Source organism: Heterocephalus glaber, unplaced genomic scaffold, assembly GCF_053883595.1.
Source record: "Heterocephalus glaber isolate CG9 unplaced genomic scaffold, H.glaber_assembly_v1.0 deba00001547, whole genome shotgun sequence".
Taxonomy (NCBI): domain Eukaryota; kingdom Metazoa; phylum Chordata; class Mammalia; order Rodentia; family Bathyergidae; genus Heterocephalus; species Heterocephalus glaber.
Window position 1 is genome coordinate 217740 of NW_028258340.1, and position 12592 is coordinate 230331.

General features: G+C 37.1%; 1 protein-coding gene across 5 annotated transcripts in view; it reads right to left on the minus strand.

Moving 5' to 3' along the window:
- Znf81 (zinc finger protein 81) overlaps positions 1 to 12592 on the minus strand; it is a 174614-nt gene that overhangs the window by 21059 nt on the left and 140963 nt on the right. For all 5 annotated transcript variants that reach the window (XM_087189917.1, XM_087189920.1, XM_087189918.1 and 2 more), the window contains one exon: positions 12500 to 12592. In XM_087189917.1, coding sequence (XP_087046043.1) covers positions 12500 to 12592 — 93 coding nt within the window. The remainder of the gene's footprint in view (positions 1 to 12499) is intronic.

Here is a 12592-nt window from a genome sequence, read left to right on the forward strand (position 1 = left end):
TAAATGTAACACACCATATCAAGAGAGCCAAAGACAAAAATCACATGATCATCTCAATAGACACAGAAAAAACATTTGACAAAGTCCAATACCCATTCATGATAAAAACCCTACAGAAAATTGAAATAGATGGTCTTTCCCTCAATCTGATAAAAGCCATCTATGACAAACCAACAGCCAACATAATACTAAATGGTCAAAAATTGAAATCTTTCACTCTAAAATCATGAACAAGACAAGTATGTTCACTATCACCACTGCTATTGAACATAGTTCTGGAAACATCAACCAGAGCAATTAGACAAGACAAAGAAAAAGAATAAAGACAGGAAAGGAAGAAGTTAAATTATCATTATTTGCAGATGACATGATTCTCTACATAGAAGAACCCAAAGATTCCACCAAAAAACTTGTAGATTTAATAGCCAAATTCAATAGCATAATTGGATACAAAATCAACACTCAAAAATCAATACCATTCCTACACGTGAGTAACAAACTCACTGAGAGAAATTAGGGAAACAACACTTTTCACAATAGCATCAAAAAAATGAAATACTTAGGAATCAATCTAAGGAAGGAAGTAGAGGACCTATACATTGAAAATTAGAATAATTTGAAAAAGGAAATTGAAGCAGATATCAGAAAATGCAAAGATATTCCTTTCTCTTGGGTAGGAAGAACCAACATAGTGAAAATTGCCATACTCCAAAAATTGTTATACAGATTTAATGCAATCCCAATCAAAATACCATTAGCATACCTCACAGAACTAAAGAAACAATTCCTAAAATTCATTTGGAACCAGAAGAAACCTAGAATAGCAAAAACAATTCTGGGCAACAAAGGAAAGACAGGGGGCATCACAATTTCTGACTTGCAATTATACCACAGAGCAACTCTGATAAAAACAGGATGGTACTGGCAAAAATCAGACCTGAGGATCAATGGAACAGACTAGAAGAGGCGGAAACAACAGCAAACACACTCAGCCACCTTATCTTTGATAAAGGGGCCATATATGTTCACTGGAGGAAAAACATCTTTAATGAGTGGTGCTAAAGAAACCCTGACTTTCTACATGCCGAAGACTAAAACTAGACCCATGTTTCTCACCATGCACTAAACTAAAATCAAAATGGATCAAAGATCTGAATATTAAAACAGAAACATGAAATCTGATGAAAGAGAGAATAGGTAGAACTCTTGAGGACATAGGGGTAAGCAAAGACTTCATGAACAAAACCCAGACCACATGGGAAATAATACAAAGAATCAACAAGTAGGATCCTATCCTATTAAAAAAATTTTGCACACCAAAAGAAAGCCAGTGTAGGCCAGAGTGGTGCGGTTGTGAGCAGGTGCTAGCCAGGGCCCTGTCCTGACCCCAGCAGCTAGGACCCACAGTCCTAGCCAAAGGCCCGCCTGGAAAAGAGCTGCATAGGCACACAAGCAACAGCCAGAGGCCCACCCCAATACCATTGGCAAGTGTGTGCAGGTCCCAGCCAGAAGCCTACTCAGACACAAGTGACTGGGGTGCACAGCCCCCAGCCAAAGGCTCTCCCAGGCAACAGCTACCTATGGGGACAGGCCCCATCCAGATTCACGCCTAGATACCATCCCAAGTGTGCACAGGCCCCAGCCAGAACCTAGACTGCACAACAGGGCAGTGCAAGGATCCAGAAGGCCACCATATGGAACCCAGAAAGTGGGAAAGGGGTGAGTAGCAGAGAAAAGGGGTCTCGGTGGCTTGCTGAAAATTGAAGACCAGTGGGTGAGCAAAAAGTCACCTCAACAAAGGTGCAGCAGGCTGCATCTATTGAAATGAGAAGACATGTAAACAAGTTTCAAAACCAGACTTCTAGATCACCTAAGGCAACCCGAAGGAGCGAGATGGAACAATCTGATACACAACCACCTGGACTCCCTGAACTAGCAATAACAGAGGATCTAGAAAAAATGAAATCAGAAACAATTTCTCAGATAACAACAGAGATTTTGTTCATAGTACAAGACATGAATCTACAGCAGACACAGATTAAAAAAAACAGAGGAGCTGAGGAAAATGATGGAATCCTAACACAGGAAACAAATGGAATCCGTAAAACAGATGCAAACAGATTTCCAGGAGATTAAAAACTCCACTGAAAGTTTACGCAGCAGAATGAGCCAATGTGAGGACAGAATTTCAGATATAGAAGATAAGATTGCAATTAGTGACCAGGAAAAGAAAAATTTCTTAAACATAGAAAGGGACCACGAAAAATCAATCCAGCAGCTGCTAGATGATGCAAAGAAGAATAATGTAAGACTGATCGGAGTCAATGAAGAAATAGGAGAGAGTGCAAATGACATAAAGAAGCTGTTCACAGAAGTGATGGCAGAAAACTTCCCAAGCAGGGAAAAAGACCTTGACATACAGATAAATGAGGCATACAGAACTCCAACTAGCCATGTCAAAAAATCTACACCTAGACATATAATAATTAAGATTCCAGAAACCCAACAGAAGAACAAAATTCTACAAGCAGTTAGAGAAAAGAAACAAATTACATACAAAGGAAAGCCCATCAGAATCACAGCACACTTCTCAACACAAACCCTCAAGACAAGAAGAGCGTGGAGTGAAATATTTCAAGCCCTAAAGAAAAACAACCTCCAATCCAGACTGATGTACCTTGAAAAAGTATCTTTCAAAATTGACGAAGAAATAAGATACTTTCATGAAAAAGAGCACCTGAGGAACTTCATGAATACGAAGCCAGCACTCCAAAATTTTTAAATATCCTAGGAGAAGACAATGAAGATCACAACCCCAGGAAGCCCAGCAGAATGAATCCATCAGGCATGACAAGAAATTAAGTGCAAAGTGGGAGAATCCAACAAAAAGAAAAAGTCACGACAATGATAAGTCAATACATATCAGTCATAATCATCAATGTCAATGGTCTCAATTCACCAATCAAAAGAAACAGATTGGCAGAATGGACCAAGAAGTAAGATCCAATGATATGCTGCATACAAGAGACACACTTAATTAAAAATAAACTCACAGACTGAAAGTTAAAGGGTGGAAAACAATAGTCCATGTGGCATGAACTTGAAATAAAAAAGCAGGGAGTAGCTATCCTATTTGCAGATCAAATGAATTTCAAACCAACACTGACTAAGAGAGGCAAAGAAGCACACTACATCCTTGTAAAGGGAACAATCCAAGAAGAAGAGATGACAATCATAAACATTTATGCATCAAACACTAGTGCACCCAACTATATAAAACAAATACTAACGGACATGAAAAATCAAATAAGCACGAATACAATAGTACTGGGGGACCTCAATACCCCACTGTCACAAATAGATCAACTAGGCAGAAAATAAACAATGAAATACTAGAACTCAATTGAACTCTTGAACAAATGAACTTAACAGATGTTTAGAGAGTGTTCCACCCCACAAAATCAGAATACACATTCTTTTCAGCTGCACACGGGTCGTTCTCCAAAATAGACCACATACTCACTCACAGAACATGTTTAAGTAAGTGCAAAGGAATTGAAGTTATCCCCTGTATATTATCAGACCACAGTGGAATGAAATTGGATATCAATAGCAAAAGAAACCACAAGAATTTCATAAACACATAGAAATTGAACAACACACTTCTGAATAACCAATGGGTCACACAGGAAATTAAAGAAGAAATCAGATAGTTCCTACAATTAAATGACAATGACAATACAACATATTGGAATCTATGGGACAATGAAAGCAGTCTTACAAGGGAAATTCATAGCAGTAGATACTCATATTAGGAAAACAGAGTGAGCTCAAATGAACAACCTGATGCTGAACCACAAGCTTCTAACAAACCCAAAGCTCATAGAAGGAAGGAAATTATAAAGATCAGAGCAGAAATCAATGCATTCGAGACTATGAGAATGATACAAAAAATTAATGAAGCAAAGAGTTGGTTCTTTGAAAGAATAAACAAAATTGGAAAACCCTTAGCCAACCTTATCAGAAAAAGGAAAGAAAAGACCCAAATCCATGCAATGAGGAATGAAAAGGATGAAATTACAACGGACCCAGCAGAAATCCAGAGGATCATCAATACCTGCTTTGAGAACCTATATGCCAATAAGATGGAAAACACAGAAGAAATGGACAGATTCCTAGATATGTATAAATTACCAAAGTTGAACGAAAAAGATATAAAAATTCTAAACAACCCAAAATCAATCAAGAAAATTGAAAACATAATTAAAAACTTACCAACTAAGAAAAGCCCAGGTCCTGATGGCTTTACCGCTGAATTCTACAAGACGTTTAGAGAAGAACTATTGCCACTACTGTTTAAACTCTTCAATGAAATCAAAAGGGAACCAATACTCCCAAATTCATTCCTGGAAGCAAATATCACCTTGATCCCCAAAGCAGAGAAAGACCCAACCAAAAAAGAGAATTATAAGCCAATCTCACTAATGAACATAGATGCAAAAATCCTGACTAAGATACTGGCAAATAGAATGCAGAAGATCATCAAGAAGATCATACACCCTGACCAAGTGGGATTCATCCCAGGGATGCAGGGGTGGCTCAACATATGCAAATCAATAAATGTAATACACTATATCAATAAAGCCAAGGACAAAAACCATATGATCATCTTAATAGATGAAGAGCATTTTACAAAATCCATCACACATTCATGATAAAAAGCCTACAAAAAATTGGAATAGATACTCTCTACCTCAAACTGATAAAAGCCATCTATGAAAAACCAACAGCCATTATCACACTAAATGGTCAAAAACTGAAATGCTTCACACTAACATCAGGAACAAGACAAGGATGTCCACAATCACCACTTCTGTTCAATATAGTTTTGGAAACATTAGGCATGGCAATAAGAGAAGAGAAAGAAATAAGGAATAAAGATAGAAAATGAAGGAGTCAAATTGTCATTATTTGCAGATGACATGATACTCTATAGAAGTCCCCAAGAACGCCACCAAAAGTCTTATAGACTTAATAACCAAATTCAGTAGAGTAGGTGGATACAAGATCAACATAAAAAAATCAATCAATTTCCGGTACATGAACAATACTCACTGAAAAAGGATTTGGAGAAAAAAGTTCCTTCCCAATAGCATCCAAAAAAATGAAATACCTAGGAATCAACCGAATGAAAGAAATCAAAGACCTCTATTCTGAAAACTATAGCACTCCGAAAAGAGAGATTGAAGATGATATCAGAAAATGGAAAGACATCTCTTGCTCCTGGGTAGGAAGAACCAACATAGCAAAAATGGCCATACTGCCAAAACTGTTATATAGATTCAATGCAATCCCAATTGAAATTCCAGCAGCATACCTCACAGTCCTCGAGAAAACAATCCAGAAATTTATTTGGAACAAGAAGAGCCCTAGAATAGCCAAAGGAATTCTAGGCAACAAAGACAAGGTAGGGGGTATCACAATCTCCAACTTGAAACTATACTACAAAGCTATTATGATAAAAACAGCATTGTACTGGCAAAGAAACAGACCCGAGGACCAGTGGAACAGATTAGAAGATGCAGAAACAACTCCAGATGCACACAGCCACCTCATCTTCAACAAAGGAGCTGAACACCCTCACTGGAGTAAAGATAGCCTCTTTAATAAATGGTGCTGGAAAAACTGGGTTTCAATTTGCCAAAGATTAAAACTAGACCCATATCTCTCACCATGCACTAAACTAAAATTGAAATGGATTAAAGATCTAAATATTAAAAGAGAAACACTAAACAGGCTGGAAGAGAGAGAGGTTAGGTAGAACTCTTGGAGACATTGGCATACAAAAAGACTTTATGAACAAAACCTCAGTAGCACAGGAACTAGCACAAAGAATCAACAACTGGTATATCATCTTGTGAAAAAGCTTCTGCACTGCAAGAGAAACCACCACCAGAGCTAAGAGACAACCTACAATGTGGGAAAAAAAATTTTAGCAGCTGTACCTCAGACAGAGGGCTACTATCTAGAATATATAAAGAACTGAAAAAAATCAGACCCCCCAAATTCAAAGACCCAATCCAAAAATGGGCATCTGAAATGAACAGACATTTCTCAGACAAAGAAGTAAAAGTAGCAAATAAATATATGAAAAAATGTTCAACATCACTGGTCATTTGAGAGATGCAGATGAAAACAACACTGAGATTCCACCTCACACCAGAAAGAAAGGCTGCTAACAAGAAATCAACTAATAACAAATGCTGGGGGGGGATGTGGGGAGAAAGGAAACCTTCTCCATTGTTGGTGTGAGTGCAGACTGGTGTAACCACTGTGGAAATCAGTATGGAGATACCTCAAAGAACTAGGGCCAGTGGTCCCATTTGACCCAGCTATTCCCCTTCTGGGTATCTTCCCAAAAGAATGAAAAGAATCATACCAAAGCGATATATGTGTACCCATGTTTATAGTGGCACAGTTTGTAATAGCTAAAGCTTGGAAACAGCCCAAGTGCCTATCAACTGGAAACTGGATAAAGAAGATGAATTTTTTTAATACAATGGAGTACTACTCAGCTATAAACAACGAGAAACTAGAGACATTTATAGCTAAATGGATGCATATTGAGGCCATACTCTTAAGTGAAAAATAGGACACACATGTGTAAATACTGAATAGTTTCTCTAGTGTGAGGAACTGAGAGTGTAAATAAGGATTAAAATGATTAAAACAAATAATTGATAATTTGAAATAGGAAAAGGTCCAATGGGTAGGTGTGGTGGGAGGGGAAGGGGAAAGGGAAGAAAGGAAAGGAAAAATTATGAGAAAAGAAAAAAATGGAAACAAAGTCTATGTAAATAGGGAAGGGTGGAAGGGGTGAAAGGCACACAGGCAATGGGGAAAAAAATAAGAACCAAGATACGTCATGTACAGGTACAAGCAACCAATGATAAATGTAAACATATTGTATACCTAAAATGTACCAATAAAAGAATTTACGGAAAAAAATATTAAAACAGAAAACCTAAACAGGCTGGAAGAGAGAGAGGTTAGGTAGAACTCTTAAAGACATTCACATAGGAAAAGATTTCATGAACAAAACCTCAGTCGCATGTGAACTAGCACAGAGAATCAACAAGTGGGATCACCTATTATAAAGCTTCTGCACAGCAAAAGAAACCATCAACAGCATGAAGAGACAACTCACAATGTAGAAAAAACTTTTTGCCAGCTCTTCTTCAGACAAAGATCTACTACATAGAATATATAAAGAACTTAAAAAATCAGGCCTCCAAAATTTAAAGATCCAACTGAAAAATGGGCATCTGAAATGAACAGACATTTCTCAAACAAAGAAGTAAAAGCAGCATATAAGCATATGAAAAAATGTTCAACATCAAGAGATGCAAATGAAAAGAATGCTGAGATTACACCTCACCCCAGAAAAAATGGCTGCTATCATGAAATCAACCAATAACAAATGCTGGTGGGTGTGTGGGGAGAAAGGAACCCTTCTCCATTGTTGGTGGGAGTGCAGACTGGTGCAGCCACTGTGGAAATCAGTATGGAGATACCTCAAAGAAGTAGGACTACAGGCCCCATTTGACCCAGCTATTCCCCTGCTGGGTATCTTCCCAAAAGAACTGAAAGAATCATACCACAGCGATATATGTGCACCCATGTTCATAGTGGCACACTGTGTAATAGCTAAAACATTGAAGACCCCCACTGCCCATCAACTGGAGACTGGATAAAGAAAATGTGTTGTGTTTTTTTTGTAAAATAGAGTACTACTCAGCCATAAAGAATGAGAAATTAAAGGCATTTCTCTGGTGTGAGAAACTGAAAGTGTAAATAAGGACTAAAAGACATAATAGATAATGTGAAATAGGAAGAAAAGGGGCAAAGGGGAAGGGGAAATGGGTGGGGTAGGGGAAAGGAAAGAAGTGAATGGAATTAATATGAGATAATGAAAAAATGGAAACAAAGTCTTTGTAAACAGGGAGGGTTGGAGGGGTTGAAGGGAGGGCAGGGGGATGGGGAAAAAAAGAATCAAGAGAGATTACGTAAAGGTGCAAATCTCCAATGATGAATGTCATTATATTTTATATCTATAATGTACCAATAAAATTAAAGAAAAAAAGAAATCACCAACAGAGTGAAGAGACAACTCACAGAGTGGGAAAAAAGTTTAGCCAGTAGTCCCTCAATATCTAGAAGATACAAAGAATTGAAAAAAAATCAGGCCCCCGAATTTAAAGACCCAATCCAAAAATGGGCATCTGAAATGAATGGACATTTGTCAGATGAAGTACAAATGGCTGATAAATATATGAAAAAATATTCAGCATCACTGGTTATTCAAGACAGGTAAATTAAAACAATGCTGAAGGTCTTGGGATTTAGCTCAGTGGCACCATGTCTGTCTCACAAGCTCAAGGTCCTGAGTTTGATGCCTGGTACCAAAAAAAAAATGCTGAGATCCCATCTCATGCTAGAAAAAATGGCTAATATCAAGAAATCAACCAACAACAAACGCTGGTGGGGCTGTGGGGAAAAAGAACCCTTCTCCACTGTTGATGGGATTGCAGACTAGTGAAACCACTGTGGAAATCAGTGTGGAGAGTCCTCAAAAAATTACAATTAGAGGTTCCATTTGAACCAGCTATTTCCCTTCTGGGTATCTTACCAAAAGAATTAAAAGCATCATACCACAATGATATATGCGCACCCATGTTTATAGCAACACAGTTTGTAATAGCTAAATCTTGGAAACAACCCAAATGCTCATCAGCTGATAAATAAAAAAGATGCACTTTTTTTTATACAATGGAGTATTACTCAGCCATAAAGATAAACTTGATACATTTATAGCTCAATGGATGCACTTTGACACTGTACTCCTTAAGTGAAATAAATTGGACACACATGTGTAAATATCACATTGTCTCTCTGGTATGACAAACTGAAAGGGTAAATTAGGACCAAAATGTATAATAGATAATGTGAAATAGGAAGAAACTGTTCAAAAGCAAAGGGAAATAAGGAAGTGGGGAGGGGGAAAGAAGGAAGGAAAAAGAAAAAAATGAGAAAAGAAAGAAAAAATGGAAACAAAGCTTTTTGTAAATACAGAGAAGGGCTTACAGGGAGGGGGAATTGGTAGAAAAGAGAAATCAAGATATACCATATATAGGTACAAATTCTCTCTTTCTCTCTATCTTTTTTTTTTTTGGTACTGGGGATTGAACGCGGGACCTTGTGCTTGCAAGGCAGGCGGCAGAATCACTGAGCTAAATCCCTGGCCCCAAATTCTCTTTGATGAATGTGATCGTAATGTATATTTAAATTGTGCCAATAAAATTAATTTAAAAAAATAAATGCTACACTAAAAAAAATGAGATAGGCACTAATATATTTGTAAAGGGGGACCTCAATATCCCACGGTCACAAATAGACCAACTAGACAAAAAAGTCAACAAAGAAATAGCAGAGCTGAATCACACCTTTGAACAAATGGACTTAGTAGATATCTACTGTGTTCCACCCAATAACAACAGAATACACATTTCTCAGCAGTGCATGGGACTTTTGCCAGAACAGACTACATACTAACTCATTGAACATGCTTAAGTAAATGCAAGGAACTGAAATTACGCCATGCATTTTATCACAGCATAGTGCGATGAAATTGGAAATAAATGGCAAAAGAAACCACAAAATCTACATAAACACATGGTAATTAAATAATACCTTCTTCAACACCAATGGGTGACAGATGAAATTAAAGAAAAAATTATACAGTTTCTACAGTTAAACAATAATGACAATAAAACATACAGTACTTATGGGACACAATGAAAATAGTCCTTGAAGGGAAATTTATAGCAGTGAACTCCCACATCAGAAAAATAGAGTGAGTTCAAATAAATAACCTAGTGATGAACCTCAAGGTTCAAGAGAAGGAAGACCAAGTTAAACCCAAAGTTCATAGAAGGAAGGAAGTCATAAACATCAGAGCACAAAGTAATGCAATTGATACTAAGAAAACTATACAGAGAATCAATGAATCAAAGAGCTGGTGCTTTGACAGAGTAATAAAATAGACAAACCCTTAGCCAACTTTATCAAGAAAAGACTCAGATCTGTCCAACTAAGAATGAAAAAGGTGAAATCACAACAGATCATGCAGAAATCCAGAAGGTTATCAACACTAATTTTGAGAATCTATATTCTAATATGATGGAAAACACAGAAGAAATGGACAGATTCCGAGGTACACCTGAATTACAAAAGCTGAATCAAGAAGATATAAAAATTTGAAATAACCAAATATCAGCCAATGAAATAGAAGATGTAATTAAAAACCTACCAACAAAGAAAAGCCCAGGTCAGTGAAGTGGGGCAAAGCAGAGGCATCACAATCCCTGATTGCAATTATACTAAAAAGCTACAGTGATGAAAACAGTATGGTACTGGAAAAAAAATACAGACCCATGGGTCAATAGCACAGAATAGAAGATGCAGAAACAACCCCAAGCACAACAAAGGGGCCAAACACCTTCATTGGAAGAAAGATAGCTTCTTTTAATAAATGGTGCTAGGGAAACTGGCTTTCCACACTGCAAAGATTGAACCTAGACCCATATCTCGTACCATGAACTAAACTAAAATAAAAATGGATCAAAGATCTAAACATGAAAACAGAAAATGTTAATCTACTGGAAGACAGATTGGGTAAAACTCTTGAAGACATAGGTGTAGGCAAAGACTTTATGAATGAAATCCTGATTCCACAGAAAATACACAAAGAATCAACAGCTGGGATTACATCAAATTAAAAAGCTTTTGAACAGCAAAAGAAATCACAGAGTGAAGAGACAACCCACAGAATGGAAAAAATTTTTTACCAGCTATTCCTCAGATGAAGGTCTAATATCTAAAATAAAGAAACTTAAATCAGACCCCTCAAATTTAAAGACCCAATCCAAAAAATGGGCATCTGAAGTGAACAGACACTCCTCAGATGAAGACGTACAATCAGCAACTTAAAATATGAAAAAATGTTCAACATCACTGGTCATTCGAGAAATGCAAATTAAAAAATTAAACAACACTGAGATTCTGTCTCATTCCACAAAGAATGGCCATTATCAAGAAATCAACCAATAACAAATGCTGGCGAGGCTGTGGGGGTAAAAGAACCCTTCTTCTGGGCTGGGGATTTAGCTTAGTGGTTCCAACACCTGCCTCGCAAGTGCAAGGTCCTGAGTTTGATCCCCAGTACTAAAAAAAAAAAAAGAACCCTTTCTTCATTGCTTGTGGGAGTGTAAACTGCCACAAGCACTATGGAAATCAGTACACAGATTCCTCAAAAAAACTAAAACTAGAGGTTCCATTTGACCCATCTGTTCCCCTTCTACGTATCTTCTCGAGTTAAAAGCATCATTCCACAGTGATATGTGCATATCCATGTTTATACCAACACAATTTATAATAGTTAAATCTTGGAAACAGCCCATATGCCCATCAACAGATGAATGGACAAATAAAATGTAGTTTTTATATACAATGCAGTACTACTCTGCCATAAAGAATGATAAACTTGAGTCATTTTTAAGTAAATAGATGCACACTGAAACCATAATTTTAAGTGAACTAAATCAGAATATATAAAGACCTGATTTAAATATTGCACTGTTCCTCTTGTGTGAGAAACCCAAATGGTAAACAAGGAGCAAAATGGAGGACAGATATTGGGAAGTAGGAAGAACACGTTCAAATGGGAAGGGGAAAAAGGTAGGGGGTAGAAAGAAGGGGGAAGGGAAAGAAGGGAAAAGGCATTAAAATAAAAGAGAATGGAAGGAAAAAACTGGAAACAAATCTTTTGTAAATTGGGAGGTGAACAAGATTGAAGGATGGGGAAGGGAATGGGAAAAGAATTAAGCTATATTATATACAGGTACAAATTCCCTATGATGAATGTGATCATTATATACGGCAAATATGTACTAATAAAAAATAAAAATAGAAGGTGTGGCTTAAGTAATATAAAATTAAAATGTGATAGAAGGAAATATCCAAGAAAGCAATGTCCATAGCGGGGAAGCCTAGCATAGGATTCATAGCAGTACAGGAATTGAGGCAATTCGGGAAAGCCTAGCAAAGAAGATAGTTTATAAGAGTAATGGAAACAAAGGGAGAGAACAATTTGGTAACTGAGAATGCAAAGCTATCTATCCCCAAGCAATTTCCAAATTTATAATCTTCAAAAAGAGTAATAGTAATAGCATTTTAAAAGCATTGGCCAAGGGAGGGGGAAGGAGGGAAGGGGAGATAAAAAATTATGATGTTATGTACATGTACCAACGCTCCACAATGAATATAATCATTATGTACTACAAACATACTAATGAAAATAAAAATTTAAAAAATAAAAACATTGGTCTCTCTTGGGGAAGAAATGACTTCTGCATTTCTCTTTGGCTTGGTTCACACTCACCTGAACAATCGTGATGTGGGGTGTCCTCCCACATCCAGGGTTCCTCTCCATGTTCCAACTTGAAGATGATCTCTGGCTTGGGAACTTCAAACC